The following is a 22,557-nucleotide window of genomic DNA, read 5'->3' on the forward strand; positions in this document are numbered from 1 at the left end:
CTGTAAATATTGTAAATATCATTGTAAATATCACCAGCGCTGGATCACCTCACCACTTCCTAAGGAGCGCTCACCACAATAAAGCTCCCAGAAAACGCAAGCCTTCGACCACAGTTTTTCTTCCATCTGGTGAGAGAACCTCGGCCCACTGCACTGTGTCTGTGAAAGCCGGCACAGGGTGGAACCCGGAACCCAGTTCCATCACAATGCCAAAGTCACCAATCTGTAGTCATTCAGAATTCTCCTTTAGGATTGCATTTACAGCAAATACACCACTTATATAAGTAGTTTTTAAAAGCATAAAGCCTAATGACCATGGAAAAAAATATAAACACCACTTGCACGTGCATGCACTTAAGTAGTATACATATCAGATTCTTGCCTATGAATTCTGTAATTTAACATTCTTAGCTTTACAGTTAAGCTGGACTAGACAGCTTTAATTTGATATTATCCAAGTTATCTGTTTTTATTTTCAGCCTCCTGACACCCAGGTAGTCATCAGGAGGACAGACTAAGCTGCTGAGAGCTAAATTAGCTTCTGGATTATCTGTACTATTTACCACTGTCTTTGTCGCTTCTTTACTCTTCCTGTTTTTTATGTATTTCTTTTGTCCCTGCCACATAGGAAAAAAAGCTCATTGTTATAAACCTGCTCTCTCTTTTGTTTACAAAAGATGCAATTGCTTGGTTTGCCTGTTGGCAAGAAGCACCTCTACATGTCTCCCTCTGCTGCGTGTTTTTGTGTTAGGCCGCCATGCCCACACCCAACCTTTCTTTCACTGCTGTGCTCCATCATGGTGATTAGTCTGCAGAGTAAATAACGATGGTCTCACCACCACCCAACACCAGATCCTCATTCGTACCTTCAGTCAGGCCTGGACTGGCCTATGGGAAAAGAAGCATAATTCACGGTGGCTTGGACTCTGAGTGGCCTAACTTGGGTGCTTGTTAAAAAAAGAAAAAAATCATGGTGCTCCATATGGGTGTGGTTGGTTGGCTGCCTGCCTGCCTGGTACTGGCATCCACCCACAGAGAAAACATTTAGTTCTCATCAGTTGGTCCAAACAGACTAATGCTGACTGGTCAGTAGCTCAAGCTCCAGAACAGGCAAATATTAAAATAAAATGATAACAAACAGGGTAGCCAAATAACCAGGTGGGGGTTTCAGTCCAGTAACATGAAGTCCTACAAGGAAAACAGTCTATGGATGTTATTGCTTTTCATATAGTGGAAATGTTTTGTGAATGTTCTGACTTCATTCTTACACCCATTAATATGGCTTTAATTCTTGCATATTTACATTGATAAACAAATTGTCACAGAATCCACACAATTTCTTTTATTTTAATTTTCATATGGGAAGTTGTTTGATGGGTATATTTCATTCAGGGTTTTGAACGACACGAGTTTTAAGCAAAACTGGATTGGACAAAGGTTTTTTTTTTTTTTTTTTTTTTCTGGATGTTTCTGCATCATGGTCATAGGTTAATAGTCTCAGTAATAGTCAGAGGGTAATAGTGAGCAGTTAAGCTATTTCAAATTAATTTGTTATTGAACAGCAAACTGTTTAAGTGGTGCCATTAATACACAGTGCCTCAGGGCTATCATAATATCAAAATCCGAGAATCAACATTCATCTGTTGAATCATTATTTTTAGAGGGATTGTAATTATTTTTGTCACTTTATTATATTTTCAGGTTGGGAAGTGAATGCTGGATTTTCTACAGAAATCTTCATTTTGTTTGTTTGATCCCACTGGACCAAACATGCATCCAGAGGTGGGTTGCCGCCTGAAAAAGTTTGGGAACCCCTTTTAATGTTTGCCAGTCTCTTAATCTATCTGAGTTGTCTTATTCATTCTCTAAAATTATTCAAATTACACAACATAAAGTTGATGACCACTTCTTGTTTTTTTGTTTGCAGTGAATATTGGTGTTGGTGTATTATGTACTATGGTAAACATGCATTTTTATGATTTACTAATAAAATAACGAAATTATGTTACTTATCTCAAACATATTATTAAAGCTTTATTAAAGTCCTGTTGTTACTTTTGCATTGAGCCTTTTGATGTGGGTAGTGAAGAGAAAGGCACTGGATTGGCGGTTTGTAGTTTGTGGAGGTCTAGAATGATGAGCTTTGGTAATTAATTAGCCCATATGTATGTCTACGTACACTCACACAAGTGTAAGCATATGCATGCACTATATAAGACAGGGTGGTAATAAAGCTGCTGTGTAAGTAGTTTAAAGAATAAATTGCACCATAAAATTTAAGACAATAGCATATTGATAATCGTGATTTTTTTTCACATTTCTGTTATATCTGTCACACATCTGTTATATTTTAAATGTCTGCTAGCTGAATAATGCTTGTTTTTAAATCAGAATTAGATTATGTGGTCATATGTTCATTACATCAAAAGATGATGAAGCTTGTTTTTGTATTAAATTAAATACCAAAGTCAAGATTACTCAGATTAATTGTGTTTATTTTAGTAATACTGCTAAAATATAAGACTTTCAGAGTTCATATTCAAATGAATGTTACAGAAAAATCACCATTGTGTGGTGAACAACAAATACATTTATGTTGCTACAAAATGATAATAGCAATTTACAAACATTTAGATTTTAAATATCCTTGAGAAAAGTAGTAAGGATGCTCATATTTTGTCTATATTATCTGCTCACTTAATCATTTAGTTCTGTCTCAATAATTTAATCCACTTTAAGAAAGCTGACTATGCATTTTGTTTCTGGAAAGAACATACAGAAAGTGCATTGAGAAAAGCATTTAAAATAAGTGTAAATATAACAAACTTACAGACAGAGAAAATAAATAGTTATAAATAAATTTAGATTGTTAAGTCTTTCTGGACAGACTACAGTGTGTAAGAAAGTTTGTTTCTCAAACGAACATGCAGAAAGTCTATATTAAGCATAAGCATTAAATAGTACATTGAGAATAGCATTTAAAATAAGCCCAAACAAACATGTAAAACAAACTAAACAAGGATAATAAATAGTTATAAATTAGTTTAGATTTTTAAGTCTTTTTTTTATCAACCATGGCATGGAAAAGATGAAAGTCCAGTTCTTACTTCCACAGAGTAATTGTAATAACTGCTGTGAACAAAAGGAAGCTTGTTTGGTTAATTACTGCTGAGGAGGCTGTGGTTGTTTGATGAGATCCTCCTGTAGTTGTTGGAGCAACCGTAGTTGTTGATGAAGAAGTTGTAATTGCTGAAGTAACTGTTGTTTTAGTTAATGTAGTTGTTGTTTGGGGAGCTCCAGTTAATGTTACTTTAACTGTTGTTGTTGCTAAAGCACCTGGTTGTGTAGTTGGAGGAGATGTAGTAGATTGGGCAACTGTGGTTGATGATGTGGTTGTGGTGGAGGAAGTTGTTTTGGAGGAAGTTGGGACTGCTGTTGCTGGAGAAGGTGTAGTTGTTTGTGCTTTTAGGGTTGTTGTCAGAGCAGATGCAGCTGTTTGGGAAGATACGGTTGGTGTTGCTGTAGATGCGCTTGTTCCAGCTGCTATTGTGTTTGCAGAAGTTGCTTTGGTTGATGTTGCCCCAGTAGTGGTAGTAATTGGAGCAGCTGTGGTTGTTGATGAAGCAGCTGTACCTGAAGGTGTTCCAGTTGTGAAAGTTGTGTAGGAAGCTGCAGTTGTTGAAGAAGCAACTGTCATAGAAGTTGTGGGTGATATGGCACCAGCTGTGTTAGTTATAGGGGCAGCTGTGACTGTTGCCGATGGTACTGTGGTTGATGTGGAATCACCTGTTGTTGGTAAAGATGTAGCTGTTGCCATAGTTGTGGAAGTTGTTGGGTCAGCTGAGGTGGTTGCTGAATGGGCTGTGGTTAATGTTGCTCCAGTTGTAGTAGATGTTAGAACAGCTGTGGCTAATGTAGCTCCACTTATCAAAACCATTGATTCAGCCACGGCTGATGTTCCTCCAGATGTGGTAGTATTTGGGGCAGCTGTGGTTGATTTAGCTTCACTTTTGGAACTTGTTAATTCAGCAGGGGTTGATGTTACTCCACTTGTGGTAGGTATAGATTCAACCTTGGTTGATGTTGCTGCCCCACTTGTAGTAGTTGTTGATTCATTTGTGGTTGACATTGCTTCAGTTGTGGTAGTTGTTTGAGCAGCTGTGGTTGATGTTGCTCCAGTTGTGAAAGTTGGTGATTCAACAGTGTTTGATGTAGCCCCACTGGTGGTAGCTGTTAATTCTTCTGTGGTTGCGTCACTTGTGGTAGTAGTTGGGGCAACTGTGGTTGATGTAGCTCCATTGGCCGCAGTTGTTGATTCTGCAGTGGTTGATGTTGCTTCACTTGTGGTAGTTGTTAGAGCAGCTGTAGTTGATGTTGCTTCACTAGTGGAAGTTGTTGACTCAGCTGTGGTTGATGTTGCACCAGTTGCGGAAGTTGATGATTCTGCTGTGGTTGAGGTAGCTTCAATAGTGGTAATTGTTGAGTCAGCGGTGGTTGATGTTGCTTCACTTGTGGTAGTTGATTGGGTAGCCGTGTTTGATGTTCCTTCAATTGTGGTTGTAATTGGGGCAACTGTAGTTGATGTAGCTCCATTGGCCGCAGTTGTTGATTCAGCAGTGGTTGATGTTGCTTCAGTTGTGGTAGTTGTTGGAGCAGCTGTAGTCGATGTTGCTTCACTAGTGGAAGTTGTGGACTCAGCTGTGGTTGATGTTGCTTCATTAATGGTAGTTGATGACTCAGCTGTGATTGATGTAGCTCCATTTGTGGTAGTTGTTGGAGCAGCTGTAGTTGATGTTGCTTCACTACTGGAAGTTGTTGACTCAGCTGTGGTTGATGTAGCTCCATTTGTGGTAGTTGATTGGGTAGCTGTGTGTGATGTTCCTTCACTTGTGGTAGTAGTTGGGGCAACTGTGGTTGATGTAGCTACAATGGCCGCAGTTGTTGATTCAGCAGTGGTTGCCACTGCTTCAGTTGTGGTAGTTGCTGGAGCAGCTGTAGTTGATGTTGCTCCACTAGTAGAAGTTGTTGACTCAGCTGTGGTTGATGTTGCATCTGTTGTGACACTTATTGGGGCAGCTGTGGTCGATGTTGCTTCAGTTGTGGTAGTTGTTGATTCAGCTGTGGCTGATGTTGCTTCACTTGTAGTAGTTGATTGGGTAACTGTGTTTGATGTTGATTCAGTTGTGGTAGTAGTTGGGGCAACTGTGGTTGATGTAGCTCCAGTTGTGGTAGTTGATTGGGCAGCTGTGGTTGATGTTGCTTCAGTTGTGTTAGTAGTTGATTGGGTAGCTGTGTTTGATGTTCCTTCACTTGTGGTAGTAGTTGGGGCACCTGTGGTTGATGTAGCTACATTGGCCGCAGTTGTTGATTCAGCAGTGGTTGCCACTGCTTCAGTTGTGGTGGTTGCTGGAGCAGCTGTAGTTGATGTTGCTTCACTAGTAGAAGTTGTTGACTCAGCTGTGGTCGATGTTGCTTCAGTTGTGGTAGTTGTTGATTCAGCTGTGGTTGATGTTGTTTCACTAGTGGTAGTTGATGACTCAGCTGTGATCGATGTAGCTCCATTTGTGGTAGTTGTTGACTCAGCAGTGGCTGATGTTGCTTCACTTATAGTAGTTGATTGGGTAACTGTGTTTGATGTTGATTCAGTTGTGGTAGTAGTTGGGACAACTGTGGTTGATGTAGCTCCAGTTGTGGTAGTTGATTGGGCAGCTGTGGTTGATGTTGCTTCAGTTGTTGTAGCTGTTGGAGCAGCTGTAGTTGATGTTGCTCCACTAGTGGTAGCTGTTGACTCAGCTGTGGTTGATGTAGCTCCATTTGTGGTAGTTGATTGGGTAGCTGTGTTTGATGTTCCTTCACTTCTGGTAGTAGTTGGGGCAACTGTGGTTGATGTAGCTACATTGGCCGCAGTTGTTGATTCTGCAGTGGTTGATGTTGCTTCACTTGTGGTAGTTGTTAGAGCAGCTGTAGTTGTTGTTGCTTCACTAGTAGAAGTTGTTGACTCAGCTGTGGTTGATGTTGCATCTGTTGTGACACTTATTGGGGCAGCTGTGGTCGATGTTGCTTCAGTTGTGGTAGTTGTTGATTCAGCTGTGGTTGATGTTGTTTCACTAGTGGTAGTTGATGACTCAGCTGTGATCGATGTAGCTCCATTTGTGGTAGTTGTTGACTGAGCAGTGGCTGATGTTGCTTCACTTGTAGTAGTTGATTGGGTAACTGTGTTTGATGTTGATTCAGTAGTGGTAGTAGTTGGGGCAACTGTGGTTGATGTAGCTCCAGTTGTGGTAGTTGATTGGGCAGCTGTGGTTGATGTTGCTTCAGCTGTGGTAGTTGTTGGAGCAGCTGTAGTTGATGTTCCTTCACTTGTGGTAGTAGTTGGGGCAACTGTGGTTGATGTAGCTCCATTGGCCGCAGTTGTTGATTCAGCTGTGGTTGATGTTGCTTCAGTTGTGGTAGTTGTTGGAGCAGCTGTAGTTGATGTTGCCTCACCAGGGGAAGTTGTTGACTCAGCTGTGGTAGATGTTGCCACAGTTGTGGAAGTTGATGATTCTGCTGTTGTTGATATTGCTTCAGTTGTGGTAGTTGTTGGAGCAGCTGTAGTTGATGTTGCTTCAGTTGTGGTAGTTGTTGACTCAGCTGTGGTAGATGTTGCACCAGTTGCGGAAGTTGATGATTCTGCTGTGGTTGATGTAGTTTCAGTAGTGGTAGTTGTTGACTCAGCGGTGGTTGATGTTGCTTCACTTGTGGTAGTTGTTGGAGCAGCTGTAGTTGATGTTGTTTCACTAGTTGAAGTTGTTGACTCAGCTGTGGTTGATGTAGCTCCATTTGTGGAAGTTGCTGACTCAGCTGTGGTAGATGTTGCACCAGTTTCGAAAGTTTTTGATTCAGTTGTAGTTGATGTTGCTTCAGTTGTGGTAGTTGCTGGAGCAGCTGTAGTTGATGTTGTTTCACTAGTTGAAGTTGTTGACTCAGCTGTGGTTGATGTAGCTCCATTTGTGGTAGTTGTTGACTCAGCAGTGGTTGATGTTGCTACAGCGGTGGTAGTTAATGACTCAGCTGTGGTTGCTGTTCCTTCACTTGTGGTAGTAGTTGGGGCAACTGTGGTTGATGTAGCTCCATTGGCCACAGTTGTTGATTCAGCTGTGGTTGATGTTGCTTCAGTTGTGGTAGTTGTTGGAGCAGCTGTAGTTGATGTTGCCTCACCAGGGGAAGTTGTTGACTCGGCTGTGGTTGATGTAACTCCATTTGTGGTAGTTGTTGATTCAGCCGTGGTTAATGTTGCTTCAGTTGTGGTAGTTGATTGGGCAGCTGTGGTTGATGTTGCTTCAGTTGTGGTAGTTGTTGGAGCAGCTGTAGTTGATGTTGCCTCACCAGGGGAAGTTGTTGACTCAGCTGTGGTTGATGTTGCTACAGCTGTGGAAGTGGTTGATTCAGCTGTAGTCCATGTTGCTTCACTTGTGGTAGTTGATTGGGCAGCTGTAGTTGATGTTGCTTCACCAGGGGAAGTTGTTGACTCAGCAGTGGTTGATGTTGCTTCAGTTGTGGCAGTTGTTGACTCAGCTGTGGTTGATGTAGCTCCATTTGTGGTACTTGTTGATTCAGCAGTGGTTGATGTTGCTTCAGTTGCCGTAGTTGTTGGAGGAGCTGTCGTTGATGTTGCTTCACTAGTGGAAGTTGTTGACTCAACTGTGGTAGATGTTGCACCAGTTGTGGAAGTTGATGATTCTGCTGTTGTTGATGTTGCTTCAGTTGTGGTAGTTGTTGGTGCAGCTGTAGTTGATGTAGCTCCATTTGTGGTAGTTGTTGATTCAGCAGTGGTTGATGTTGCTTCAGTTGTGGTAGTTGTTGGAGCAGCTGTAGTTGATGTTGCTTCACTAGTGGAAGTTGTTGACTCAACTGTGGTAGATGTTGCACCAGTTGTGGAGGTTGATGATTCTGCTGTTGTTGATGTTGCTTCAGTTGTGGTAGTTGTTGGTGCAGCTGTAGTTGATGTAGCTCCATTTGTGGTAGTTGTTGATTCAGCAGTGGTTGATGTTGCTTCAGTTGTGGTAGTTGTTGGAGCAGCTGTAGTTGATGTTGCTTCACTAGTGGAAGTTGTTGACTCCGCTGTGGTTGATGTTGCTTCAGTTGTGGAAGTTGATGATTCTGCTGTTGTTGATGTTGCTTCAGTTGTAGTAGTTGTTGGAGCAGCTGTAGTTGATGTAGCTCCATTTGTAGTAGTTGTTGATTCAGCTGTGGTTGATGTTGCTTCAGTTGTGGTAGTTGTTGACTCAGCTGTGGTAGATGTTGCACCAGTTGCGAAAGTTTTTGATTCAGTTGTAGTTGATGTTGCTTCAGTTCTGGTAGTTGTTGGAGCAGCTGTAGTTGATGTTGCTTCACTAGTGGCAGCTGTTGACTCAGCTGTGGTTGATGTAGCTCCATTTGTGGTAGTTGTTGACTCAGCAGTGGTTGATGTTGCTACAGCTGTGGTAGTTAATGACTCAGCTGTGGTTGATCTTCCTTCACTTGTGGTAGTAGTTGGGGCAACTGTGGTTGATGTAGCTCCATTGGCCACAGTTGTTGATTCAGCTGTGGTTGATGTTGCTTCAGTTGTGGTAGTTGTTGGAGCAGCTGTAGTTGATGTTGCCTCACCAGGGGAAGTTGTTGACTCGGCTGTGGTTGATGTAACTCCATTTGTGGTAGTTGTTGATTCAGCCGTGGTTAATGTTGCTTCAGTTGTGGTAGTTGATTGGGCAGCTGTGGTTGATGTTGCTTCAGTTGTGGTAGTTGTTGGAGCAGCTGTAGTTGATGTTGCCTCACCAGGGGAAGTTGTTGACTCAGCTGTGGTTGATGTTGCTACAGCTGTGGAAGTGGTTGATTCAGCTGTAGTCCATGTTGCTTCACTTGTGGTAGTTGATTGGGCAGCTGTAGTTGATGTTGCTTCACCAGGGGAAGTTGTTGACTCAGCAGTGGTTGATGTTGCTTCAGTTGTGGTAGTTGTTGATTCAGCAGTGGTTGATGTTGCTTCAGTTGCGGTAGTTGTTGGAGCAGCTGTCGTTGATATTGCTTCACTAGTGGAAGTTGTTGACTCAACTGTGGTAGATGTTGCACCAGTTGTGGAAGTTGATGATTCTGCTGTTGTTGATGTTGCTTCAGTTGTGGTAGTTGTTGGTGCAGCTGTAGTTGATGTAGCTCCATTTGTGGTAGTTGTTGATTCAGCAGTGGTTGATGTTGCTTCAGTTGTGGTAGTTGTTGGAGCAGCTGTAGTTGATGTTGCTTCACTAGTAGAAGTTGTTGACTCAACTGTGGTAGATGTTGCACCAGTTGTGGAAGTTGATGATTCTGCTGTTGTTGATGTTGCTTCAGTTGTGGTAGTTGTTGGAGCAGCTGTAGTTGATGTAGCTCCATTTGTGGTAGTTGTTGATTCAGCTGTGGTTGATGTTGCTTCAGTTGTGGTAGTTGTTGGAGCAGCTGTAGTTGATGTTGCTTCACTAGTGGAAGTTGTTGACTCAGCTGTGGTAGATGTTGCACCAGTTGTGGAAGTTGATGATTCTGCTGTAGTTGATGTTGCTTCAGTTGTGGTAGTTGTTTGAGGAGCTGTAGTTGATGTTGCTTCACTAGTGGAAGTTGTTGACTCAGCTGTAGTTGATGTTGCACCACTTGCGGAAGTTGATGATTCTGCTGTGGTTGATGTAGCTTCAATAGTGGTAGTTGTTGACTCAGCAGTGGTTGATGTTCCTTCACTTGTGGTAGTAGTTGGAGCAACTGAGGTTGATGTAGCTCCAGTTCTGGTAGTTGATTGGGCAGCTGTGGTTGATGTTGCTTCAGTTGTGTTAGTTGTTGGAGCAGCTGTAGTTGATGTAGCTCCATTTGTGGTAGTTGTTGATTCAGCTGTGGTTGATGTTGCACCAGTTGCGGAAGTCGATGATTCTGCTGTGGTTGATGTTGCTTCAGTTGTGGAAGTTGATGATTCTGCTGTTGTTGATGTTGCTTCAGTTGTGGTAGTTGTTGGAGCAGCTGTAGTTGATGTTGCTTCACTAGTGGAAGTTGTTGACTGAGCTGTGGTAGATGTTGCACCAGTTGCGGAAGTTGATAATTCTGCTGTGGTTGATGTAGCTTCAATAGTGGTAATTGTTGGCTCAGCGGTGGTTGATGTTGCTCCATTTGTGGTAGTTGTTGATTCAGCTGTGGTTGATGTTGCTTCAGTTGTGGTAGTTGTTGGAGCAGCTGTAGTTGATGTTGCTTCACTAGTGGAAGTTGTTGACTCAGCTGTGGTAGATGTTGCACCAGTTGTGGAAGTTGATGATTCTGCTGTAGTTGATGTTGCTTCAGTTGTGGTAGTTGTTTGAGGAGCTGTAGTTGATGTTGCTTCACTAGTGGAAGTTGTTGACTCAGCTGTAGTTGATGTTGCACCAGTTGCGGAAGTTGATGATTCTGCTGTGGTTGATGTAGCTTCAATAGTGGTAGTTGTTGACTCAGCAGTGGTTGATGTTCCTTCACTTGTGGTAGTAGTTGGAGCAACTGTGGTTGATGTAGCTCCAGTTGTGGTAGTTGATTGGGCAGCTGTGGTTGATGTTGCTTCAGTTGTGTTAGTTGTTGGAGCAGCTGTAGTTGATATTCCTTCATTAGTGGCAGTTGTTGACTCAGCTGTGGTTGATATTGTTACATCTGTGGAAGTGGTTGATTCAGCTGTAGTTGATGTTGCTTCACTTGTGGTAGTTGATTGGGCAGCTGTAGCTGATGTTGCTTCACCAGGGGAAGTTGTTGACTCAGCTGTGGTTGATGTCGCTTCAGTTGTGGCAGTTGTTGACTCAGCTGTGGTAGATGTTGCACCAGTTGTGGAAGTTGATGATTCTGCTGTTGTTGATGTTGCTTCAGTTGTGGTAGTTGTTGGAGCAGCTGTAGTTGATGTAGCTCCATTTGTGGTAGTTGTTGATTCAGCTGTAGTTGATGTTGCTTCACTAGTGGGAGTTGTTGACTCAACTGTGGTTGATGCTGCTTCAGTTGTGGAAGTTGATGATTCTGCTGTTGTTGATGTTGCTTCACTTGTGGTAGTTGATTGGGCAGCTGTTGCTGATGTTGCTTCACCAGGGGAAGTTGTTGACTCAGCTGTGGTTGATGTCGCTTCAGTTGTGGCAGTTGTTGACTCAGCTGTGGTAGATGTTGCACCAGTTGTGGAAGTTGATGATTCTGCTGTTGTTGATGTTGCTTCAGTTGTGGTAGTTGTTGGAGCAGCTGTAGTTGATGTAGATCCATTTGTGGTAGTTGTTGATTCAGCAGTGGTTGATGTTGCTTCAGTCGTGGTAGTTGTTGGAGCAGCTGTAGTTGATGTTGCTTCACCAGGGGAAGTTGTTGATTCAGCTGTGGTTGCTGTTGCTCCACTTGTGATAGTTGTTGATTCAGCTGTGGCTGATGTTGCTCCACTTGTGATAGTTGTTGATTCAGGAGTGGTTGATGTTGCTTCAGTTGTGGTAGTTGTTGGAGCAGCTGTAGTTGATGTTGCTTCACTAGTGGAAGTTGTTGATTCGGCTGTTGTTGATGTTGCTTCAGGTGTGGTAGTTGTTAGAGCAGCTGTAGTTGATGTAGCTCCATTTGTGGCAGTTGTTGACTCAGCGGTGGTTGATGTTGCTCCATTTGTTGTAGTTGTTGATTCAGCAGTGGTTGATGTTGCTTCAGTTGTGGTAGTTGTTGGAGCAGCTGTAGTTGATGTTGCTTCACTAGTGGAAGTTGTTGACTCAGCTGTGGTAGATGTTGCACTAGTTGTGGAAGTTGATGATTCTGCTGTGGTTGATGTAGCTTCAATAGTGGTAGTTGTTGACTCAGCAGTGGTTGATCTTCCTTCACTTGTGGTAGTAGTTGGGGCAACTGTGGTTGATGTAGCTCCAGTTGTGGTAGTTGATTGGGCAGCTGTGGTTGATGTTGCTTCAGTTGTGGCAGTTGTTGACTCAGCTGTGGTTGATATTGCTACAGCTGTGGAAGTGGTTGATTCAGCTGTAGTTGATGTTGCTTCACTTGTAGTAGTTGATTGGGCAGCTGTAGTTGATGTTGCTTCACCAGGGGAAGTTGTTGACTCAGCTGTGGTTGATGTTGCTTCAGTTGTGGCTGTTGTTGACTCAGCTGTGGTAGATGTTGCACCAGTTGTGGAAGTTGATGATTCTGCTGTTGTAGATGTTGCTTCATTTGTGGCTGTAGTTGTTGGAGCAGCTGTAGTTGGTGTAGCTCCATTTGTGGTAGTTGTTGATTCAGCAGTGGTTGCTGCTGTTTCAGTTGTGGTAGTTGTTGGAGCAGCTGTAGTTGATGTTGTTTCACTATTTGAAGTTGTTGACTCAGCTGTGGTTGATGTAGCTCCATTTGTGGTAGTTGTTGATTCAGCTGTGGTTGACGTTGCTTCAGTTGTGGTAGTTGATGATTCAGCTGTGGTTGATGTTGCTTCACTAGTGGTAGTTGATGACTCAGCTGTGATGGATATTGCTACAGCTGTGGAAGTGGTTGATTCAGCTGTAGTTGATGTTGCTTCACTTGTGGTTGTTGATTGGGCAGCCGTGGTTGATGTTGCTCCATTTGTGGTAGTTGTTGACTCAGCAGTGGTTGATGTTGCTTCAATTGTGGTAGTTGTTACAGCAGCTGTGGTTGATGTTGCTTCACTAGTGGTAGTTGATTGGACAGCTGCTGTTGATGTTTCTTCATTTGTGGCTGTATTTGTGGCAGCTGTGGTTGATTGTGCTTCAATTGTGGACGTAGTTGATTCTGCTGTAATTAATGCTGTTTCAGTCGTGGTTGTTGTTGGGGCATTAATGGGTGATGACTTTTCACTTGTACTAGTTGTTGATTCGGCTGTAGTGGATATCGCTTCACTTGTAGCAGTAGTAGATTCAGTTACGATCGATGTTGCTTCAGTTGTGGAAGTTGTTGGGGCAGTTGTTGTTGATGTTGCTTCAGTTGTTGTACTTGTTGATTCAGCAGTGGTTGATGTTTCTCCAGTTGTCACTGAAGCACCTGTGGTTGAAGTTGAAACATCTGCTGTAAATAAACATGTGATTCATAATGTTTAACCATTTTATTATAAAATTCAGTTCTACATTTATTTTTTAAATGTCAAATATCAGTTTGTAGTAATGTATTTAATTTTTGACATTCAAACTTACCAACCAACAGAAGCAAGATGGCGTAAATCTTGATCATTTTTCTCCGATTTCTGTTTTCTGTTTTAAACAAGGTCATCTTGATATTAGATATATTTTAAGAAACCAAATAATCAATTATATTAATTCTAAAAACTCAACATCTTATAAACCAATATCCCTACAATAACTCAGTTACTTATAACTATAAAATTTCTATAACTTGGCAGGGCAAGGCAAGTTTATTTGTTTAGCATATTTCATATACAAGACTGCTTTACATTAAAAAACAAGCATTACAGCAGAGTTGCAGGAAGTAATAAAAAGTGCATTAAAAACAAACTTTAAAAGAAATAGAAAAGAAATTAAATCAAAACAGAAAGGGAAAAAAACTAAAACAGATCAAATGCAAGAATTAAAGTTCCAGTGTGGGGAAATTAACAGTTGTTTTGACAAATATAAATGTTTTTATCCCTGATTTAATACTCATGAGAGTTTCAGCAGACCTTAAATTTTCTGGGAGTTTGTTTCACATATGAGGAGGATAAAAGCTGAACGCTGCTTCTCCGTGTTAAGTTCTGAGTCTGGGAACAGAAAGTAGATTTGAACCTGATGACCTGAGGGATCTGGTTGGTTCATAACAAATCTACTTTCTGAGTCTGGGAACAGAAAGTAAATTTGACCCTGATGACCTGAGGGCTCTGGTTGGTTCATAACAAATCAGAAGATCCTGAATCTATTTTTGTCCTAAGCCATTCAGACTTATAAACTAACAGCATGATTTTGAAGTCAATTCTTTGACAGACAGGAAGTCAGTTTAAAGATCTGAGGACTGGAGTTATATGATCTACTTTCTTGGTCTTAGTGAGGACTCGAGCAGCAGTGTTCTGGACTAACTGCAGCTGTCTGATGGACTTTTTAGGGAGACCTGTGAGGACAGCATTACAGTAGTTCAGTCTAATAAAGATAAATGCATGGACAAGTTTTTCTAATTCCTGCTGAGACATCAGTCCTTTAATCCTCGATATGTTCTTTAAGTGATTAAAGGCTGTCTTAAAGGCCCAACTGTCTTAATATAACTGCTAAAAACTAATCCTTTTTAAAATTTTATTGCATTAAGAACTGCGCCATTAATGCAATTGTACTATAGATTTGAGCATCAAAACTTGTCAAACTCTCTCCTTGTTTGCTTTGCTGTGGGCAATCAGCCCTGTTCAATATCAACTGTCCAACATATCACAAAAAAATGCTGAAATAATCTAGTTGTAGTCTTGCAAATAGTGATTCACAGTCTTTGTCAAATATCAGTCTGAGACTTAAAACTAAACATTTGTCTTTAGATGTGAGCAGGTGTAGGCTGAGTCTTTATTATTATTATTATTATTATAAGCCCAGCATTATTCATGCTTTGAATAATGAAGGATGTGTCTAAATGGTAATGTTTCTTTCATTTTTTTCAGAAAAAAAAAAAATAAATCAAATTAAACTCTGTGTAATATGAAACCTTAAAATTTCCTAACCACAAATTAAAATAAAAGCAAAAAACATAATTTACAATGACTAAAATGAAACAAATTATTATTACTTACAGATTTTGTCTGGTGATCAGTTGTGTCTCCAGTGATTGAAGTTGTGATGATCACAGATTCTCTCTGTTTTCTGTTTGTAACTGTTATCCAGCATCAGGCTGAAGCTTTTTATATCCACACAGTTTAGGTACAATGACATCAGGGCTGAACAAAGATGTAAATGATCTGAATGAGTAATATTGTGGTAATTTTCTGTTGGGAGTGGCCGCCTTATTGAAAGCTTTGACTTATTGCATTAGTAAAACTGGTAACGACTGGTTGAGCTGCATTTCTTTTTGCGTTAGACATAAGTATATGACGTTGGATTTGTGATGATTTCTTGTTAAAACATGGGACATTTTTTTTAATACGACATTAAGTAAATGTTGTATCATGTAAATGTTGCATAATATCCTGAGTGTGCCCAACACTAGCCAGATACTCAGAGGGGACTGGGCCGTTTGCTGTGGCATAACCTAAACTGTGGAATGAGCTGCTTTTTTATATTAGACAGGACCCTTCTATATCTGTTTAACTCTTTAAACCCATGTGTTCACCCTGGGCTTAAGCACAGAATGACATGTTGACATTTTGATGAAATTTTATTTTTTATCTTATCTTAGGTTATTTTAAATATTTAATTTTATTTAAATGTATATATGTATATGTATATGTATATATATATATATATATATATATATATTTAATGTCTTTTGCATGCTATTTGTTTAAATAGTTTTTTATGTTATTTTGCACTTTGCTCAACTTCGTTGCATTTGCAAATGTTCAAACGTTTACATTTTTAGTCTTAACTACAATTTGTAATTTTCAACATTCTATTTTAACCCATAATAGCCCAATGTGACATATTTGCACAACACACAATTTCTGAGACATATATATATATATATATATATATATATATATATATATATATATATATATATATATATATATATATATAGATGGAAAATATTACTTCTTCACTGTATGTTCTCCTCCTTAATACTGTGATTTTATACTGCTATACTATACTATTTTATACTATACTTACACTGAATTTGATCATGCATCTCAGGTTTTAAGAACATATATATATATATATATATATATATATATAAACTCTTTCCTCACCCACCTCACCCACCCTCCTCTCTTTCCTGGGTAGGCTTCCCTGTCTGTTCATCTCAAGCCTGGGTCCTCTGCCAGATTCCTGGGAGCTTGAGGGTCCTATGGAGGATCTTAGTTGTTCCAATTCCTGCAAATTATCGCAAATGCTTGATTGCGGTCGTTGCTGTGGCCCAACCATTAGGTTTAGGGGCAATCACTTTTTCACATGGGGCCATGTAGGTTTGTTTTTTTTTTACTCCTATAACAATGAAAGCCTTAATTTAAAGGCTGCATTTTGTGTTTACTTGTGTGACTATTATTTAAATTTGTTTGATTATCTAAAACAAAGTGTGACAAACATGCAAAAATATAAGAAATCAGGGATGGGGTAAACTTTTTCATTTATCATTTATATATATAAATAATCTATGTAATTTAAAAAATAGAATAAATAAAAAGTGAATAAGAAGTTGGTAAAAGAGCAATAATATTTAATCAATAAATAAATGAAGATCCACCCTGCAGCTGTTCCTCCTTGTTCAATCCATAGCCTGAGGGGTGTCGGTAGAGATCACAAAAGCATGGCTTAGAAAGAATGTAAGCAGTCGGGTTTTAAAAACAGCATGAGCCTGTGCACAGTATGCTTTGTTTGTTTAGATCAAAGTATTAGATTTCTATCTATTAACACTTTATGCTTGACATGCAATAATTTAGCTGTACTCTATGAGCTAAAATATGCTGTCCTTATTACTGATAAATTATTGTGGAGTCTGATTTATCCTTTAGTGCAAATTTCAGATGCTTATAGATACACAGGTAAGAACACCATGAAAATGTCCAGCCATCATATCATTCAAGAAGGAGACAGGTTCAGATTTGAATTTGTTTTGGTCCAAAACGTGGGAATCAACCCCAGAAAAAATGTCTTTGATCAACTCAGCTTTAAAAGCCCCAGAATTCTCTTTCTGATTATCTTGGCTAATTTCTTTGTATTTCCTCATGATGCCAAAAAAGAAGCAGTGTATTTGAGATATAACCTTAAGGTTTACATACTCAGAGCTTATTACACATGCCTTCAGTTGACTCAAATGTTGTCAGTGAACCTTTCAGAACCTTAAAAAACTATTAAATCATTATCTGAACATTCCCACAAAGATATAGTAAGCTTTGTGTAAACTTGTATATGTAAACTTCTGACTTTGAAGAACATAATAAAAATGAACTGAAACACTCTGTCATTATTGTAGCATTTATCAATGATAGGAATAATTAATAGTCATGAATAAATTTAACTGGTATGCCAAATTATTCCAAATTTCTCAGTTTGAAGGTGACCAGGCTGCTTCTGCTGCTCTATGAAAACCACAGGTACTTAACAAACACAGAAAATATTCTTTTTCTTTCTTTCTTTCTTTCTTTTTTTTTCATAAAGAACTGGCTTTGAGGCCTCTTTTTTATTTGGTGAGAGATTAGTTTGAGCAGGCTGAAAGTATGAAAATTGCCAACCCTGCAGCATGGCTTTTTTTTTTCTTTTCTTTTTTTTTTCTCCCTCTGAATTTAATATTTTTTTTATTCCCAAACCTTACTGTGTGCCTAGAGCTTGAACCTATGTAAACCAATGCAATCCAAAAAACGGAATTATTAAACCCTTGCACAAATCAGCCATTCACAATGTTCAGTGTTGCTGTTGGCCTTGAAGTTCCTCAAAGTCTGAAGTGTGTTTGGATTGTGTTTTTTTTTTTTTTTTTTTTTTTTTTTTTGTTGTTGTTGTTTGTTTGTTTTGTTTTGTTTTGTTTTTCAGTGATGCAAACCGGACCGGGCCACCGGTCCGCGTGTAAAGTGGCAATTAACAAGCTAGTTGCAGGGTTCAGTGTAGGAGATGCGCCCCCCTGTCCACAATTGATTCAGTTGATTATGAGACAAAATTTACGCGCTGCGTCTATTTTTGACGCTTTACGCACCCAGGATGACCATAGACGATGAGACGTTTATCATGGAAGCAGAGAATAACAGATTCTCCACTCCTCCTGTAATTTTGTGATGTTGCAGATCCTTCTAGGTGGACTGTACTCGCAGGCACTCCACACCTGACACCCTCCTGGTAAAAATTGCTGCGCCACGGAGGTCGGAATAAAATCGTGGTGCAGCCGTAACGTGGCGCACATGCACCCAGTGTAAAGGAGGGGTAATGTTGGTAGGACTCCCATGCAGAAAATCCTTTATATGGTTGCCCCTGCCCTGTTGAGAGTCCACTGAAGGTGAGTGGAGTTTTCCCGCAAGAACATAAATGGTTCCTGTCAAAAGTCATAGCACCTGCACCTGCACCTGTGTGTGTGTGTGTGTGTGTGTGTGTGTGTGTGTGTGTGTGTGTGTGTGTGTGTGTGTGTGTGTGTGTGTGTGAGTGAGTGAGTGATTGGGGTGAAATATGTCTCACAGTTGCAAAGAAGGAAATAGTCTGACATTTCTGACACCCTTTTACCATCAGTTTGACTGCTGGGTAAAATTGAAGTTTCATACTGAAAAAAATACTTTTAACTTCTTCTTAGATCTTCAAACTTCAAAACGGGTCAATTTGACCCATTACATAACAGGAGGGTTAAAGGCTGCCAGCCTCCTCTGGAAATACATGCTGGTCTGCCCCCTCCTGTAAAGATAGTCCCAGTTCACTGAACAGTCCAGTTTGTTGTCCAGCTGCAATGTCAAATGTGGAACCATTTCACTGAATTGACTGATAATAAACATAATGACGAGAATAAATCACAAAGACAGCAAAGTACAGCACATATTGTATTTAGAATTTAAACAGAGCAGAATATGAACAGACCAGTTTCCCAGTAAAAGGGTTATTCTTTATTTTAACTGTCAAATGCTCCTCAAGGAAGAATGATGTTTATTTTGTGCAACACGATTATTTCCACTGTCCTAAGTTGGCATAAATGATATAAATTGAAATGTATGTATACAATCAATGCATATTTAAAAAAAAATATGAATAATAAAAAAAAATATTCTGTTGGTTTTAACTTGTTTATAAAAAAATGCAAATTTACACACAGTCATAGTAAATTTTCTGTAACCTTTATTGATCATAAAAACACAAAATGCACACAGATTTGTGCAACAAGCTTTCTGTCTATATGTCAAATATGCTAAATGTCTTCATCAAGTGTAATTATGTTTGTGCTTAGAAAAGCAAAGCTCTGTGACGGTATGGGATATATTAGTTACACATCCATGATAACATCATGCAGAAAAGTTGGATATCCAAAAACGTTCCATGGATTGTTTCAATGAGAAAATTCAAAACCCCTTTTAGGAATCACTGTGGAAGGTGCAGATCTCTGCAGTCCTTATCTGTTCCTAACAAAGATTATTTGGAGAATGAAAATGCAACAATTAGGATTTACCTCTGCAAACCTTTAGATGTGTTTGTAGTTAAGCCTGGAATGAAATAACAACTGGCATGCTTCACTGCAGCAATGTTAGAAGGAATGCAAACATTACAAGTGGTGAAAGCTGTAGTTGTCAGTAAGCCATCAACTGTAGTTGTTAGCTTACAGTTTTTGCTTGATTGCATATGAATGTTTTCCTTTATAGATGACAAAAGATTAAATTTTTTCTGGGGTTTAAACCCTTTAAAGCTTGACACACTACCTCTCAACTTGTATAAATACAGTAACATATGCAAGAAAAAGAAAAAAAAAACTGTTCCTTGACAGAATTAGTGAAACAAGAAAAAATTCCAGCATACTCTGACACCTTGGAACAAAAGTCGACGGCTTCCACTGAGTAAAAAAAAAATATATATATATATATATATATATATATATATATATATGCTCAACCATGTCACAGCAAAGCATGTGAGTTCTCATTAAGCTTCTTGAGCTGCACCCCCTCTTCTAGTGACGTTGACGTGTTTTGAAAAATGTGTCAAGACATGGGTGGAATATTTTGGAATGTTGACTTAGAGGAACATGGTGGAACTAAGTCAGCTGACGGCTGCCAAGTTTTGTCACATTCACAGCTCATGACATATCCATCAAAAGTAGAGTTGCGCTGATATTTTACAATCATGGACACACTGCAGTTTCTAGAAATATAAAGTAAGAGACTTGTTAAGGAGACCATGCATTTCTAACATCTAAACCTCCCCATAGCTCCTACAGATGAAGCCTTTAAGTTATTATCTTGTCATTGCTGTTTGGTTGTTTTTTGAAGCAACGCTGAGACTGAGACAGGCAGAAAGCTGTAGAGTCTTTTATGTTCAGCTCAGATTATAAAACTTGCCCAACCTTGAGGTGGATGGGCTGCAACAGCTGGAGACCCTGTCAAACTCTACTCTTGTAAGTCAACAGTGAAAGAATATAACTGCAGCCAGGAAAGTCTTTCCACAACAAGGAAGTTGAAGTCTGGAAAAATTTTGCCTTGTTCCGTTAAATGATTCAGTAGGTCGCAATCAGCAGCGTAAATCAAAGGAAGCACCATGTTTTCAGTACAGAGATTTGTTACTATTTATAAAACTCAGTCTTGTTTTTCTTTTTAGATGTTGCATTGTATTGTGTGTAATACCCACACCTGAGAATCCTTTGTTGATACCTGTGCGCAGATTAAAGTAGATATTCGTCATGATATTTATTTATTTTTATCTAAGAAAAGCATGTGCGTCATTGTGGCAAGAGGAGATTGACAAGTATTGATTGCGTAACTTTATGTAAAGCAAAGGGGAAAAAATAGACTGCAAATTCAGTGCTGGGAAGCATGCTGATAAGACAGTTTGTTTTTCTCTGAGCTTAATTTATAACAGTAGAGCAGACGACCGTGTTTAAGAATGATAAAAGGAAAAAGTGAACTGCTTAAAAAATGTTTAAGTGAATTAAAAACTCTGTGAATTTATTGGTGAAATGAGGGTCATTTTATGAATGAATAAACTGGTCAGAGTATGTGTATTTTTCCAGATGCTACAAGGTGAGAAGCCAGGTACGTCCTGGACAGGTCACCAGTCCATCACAGGGCCAACACAGAGAGTCAAGCAACCTTGCATGCTCACACTCAGTCCTATAAGGAGATTTTTAACACCCACCAACTTTCCTAACATACACGCTTTTGGACTGTGTGAGTGTCTCAAAATAAGCCACACATGCATAAAGATAACATTCAAACTTCACTTAAAAAACCCTCAGCAGAGATTTAAACTAGGAAGTTTTTCGCTGTGAGGTGACGTTGCTAACCACAACAACACCATCCTAATCAGATTTAAAATAAACTAATATTTTCAAGAAATCTGATATGTTGTTTTTGTTCTATTGGGAATAAATTTTAGGTTTGTGAAAATGTTGCATTCTGTTTCTATTTCCATTTTACACAGCATCCCATATATTTAATATATATATAATATATATATATTATAAATGAACATGTTGAGCAGGAAATTTTCTTTTGTGTCAGTGAGCATTTTTTTTTTTTCAAATTGATGTTTATGTATTACTTTGTACTTTGTACTTTGATTTAATTTCATTTACTGTTTGGCTTTTCATTATTACAATTTTACTTCAGTTATCTGACTTTCTCATCGTCATCATTCATTTTTTTTCTATGTTTCTGTAATGTCTTTTGTCTGTGTTTTGGTTGCTCAAAAGTAAATGCTTCTCTGGGGGTTTATCATGAAATGAACAAAAGATTTACAAGATTGGGTAAATTGTAATAATTTAAAAAAATAATGTAGCTAACCTCCACAGAGTCTACCTTTAGTATATTACCTATTAGTTTGAAATTCTAACCTTTAATAAAGTGGACAAACATGAAGAGATGAATCCCTGTCGCATTCAACCGATCATAAACTCTTTCATTGTGAAGATGGGAGGTACCTGTATCCGTTTCATTATTTCCCTCTTGCTATTAACAGAATATTATCAGCCCACAGCAAAGAACATTTTTGTACACTGGGTGTGTTTAGGTGTGTTACCAAAAACATAAATCAAAAGACGCACATACTAATAGGTCAACATGTTGGTATCCAGCTCTGGGGTTAAAAAAAGTACTAAGATATTTTTGTCTGTGACGACTTTTTCTGACGCCAGCAGCTAAAGTGAACAAAGAACTAAACATCAGTTGCATGTTTTTTTTTTTTGTTTTTGTTTTAAATTTAGAAGGAAGAAATAGCATTTTTCTGTAAATGCAACCCAAATGAAACAGGAGACATTATAAAATAAGATCAATTCTTTACATTTTATATAAATCTAGAAAACTATCAGAACATTTGAGTTTTTGTAAATCAAAAATGACCTTGTTCGTTTCTTTGTAAAAGGTCAGATTCAGATTCAAACATGACACTCAATCAACATGAAGCCATTTCTCACCTGTTATGAAGATCTCTATAATCTTTTTATTATAATTGTAGTATTCTGATCTATGGAAATGTGTCAAGAGTCAAATTTTTATTCCTAGCAATTAGTAAGTTTTACCAGTACCAAGTCATGGGGAGGTGCTTGGCTTGACTAAAACCTCTTGAAAACTGGATGTGTTGTATTATAAATATTGTGCAGATCGGAAATCAAACATTTTTACATCTAGCTGTGCTTAAAAAATTATTAAAAAGAACCTCTTTCCACACATAAAATAATAACAATCTGCAGTTAAGAACGTCCATTTCTGACAGGAAAACAACAAAAACAGGAAATAAAAACATTCTGTGTTCTCAGATAGAAATTAATATTATGTGCCGGCCTCATTAGTGTCTAGACTGAAAAATGTCTCTCAAAAGTGTTTTAATGTCATAATGT

General features: G+C 39.0%; 1 protein-coding gene across 1 annotated transcript; it reads right to left on the reverse strand.

The window, feature by feature from the left end:
* Window positions 1–2,497: 2,497 nt before the first annotated feature.
* LOC121656368 (mucin-5AC-like) lies at window positions 2,498–15,974 on the reverse strand. Its single transcript, XM_042011419.1, has 5 exons — window positions 15,804–15,974; window positions 11,695–11,757; window positions 10,178–10,371; window positions 7,075–8,879; window positions 2,498–6,816 (listed from the first exon to the last, which is right to left on the reverse strand). The coding sequence occupies exons 1-5, from the start codon at window positions 15,972–15,974 to the stop codon at window positions 3,104–3,106; spliced, it is 5,946 nt and encodes a 1,981-aa protein (XP_041867353.1). The 3' UTR covers window positions 2,498–3,103.
* Window positions 15,975–22,557: the final 6,583 nt, after the last annotated feature.

The sequence above is a fragment of the Melanotaenia boesemani genome, chromosome 17 (genome assembly GCF_017639745.1).
Source record: "Melanotaenia boesemani isolate fMelBoe1 chromosome 17, fMelBoe1.pri, whole genome shotgun sequence".
In the NCBI taxonomy this organism is placed as follows: domain Eukaryota; kingdom Metazoa; phylum Chordata; class Actinopteri; order Atheriniformes; family Melanotaeniidae; genus Melanotaenia; species Melanotaenia boesemani.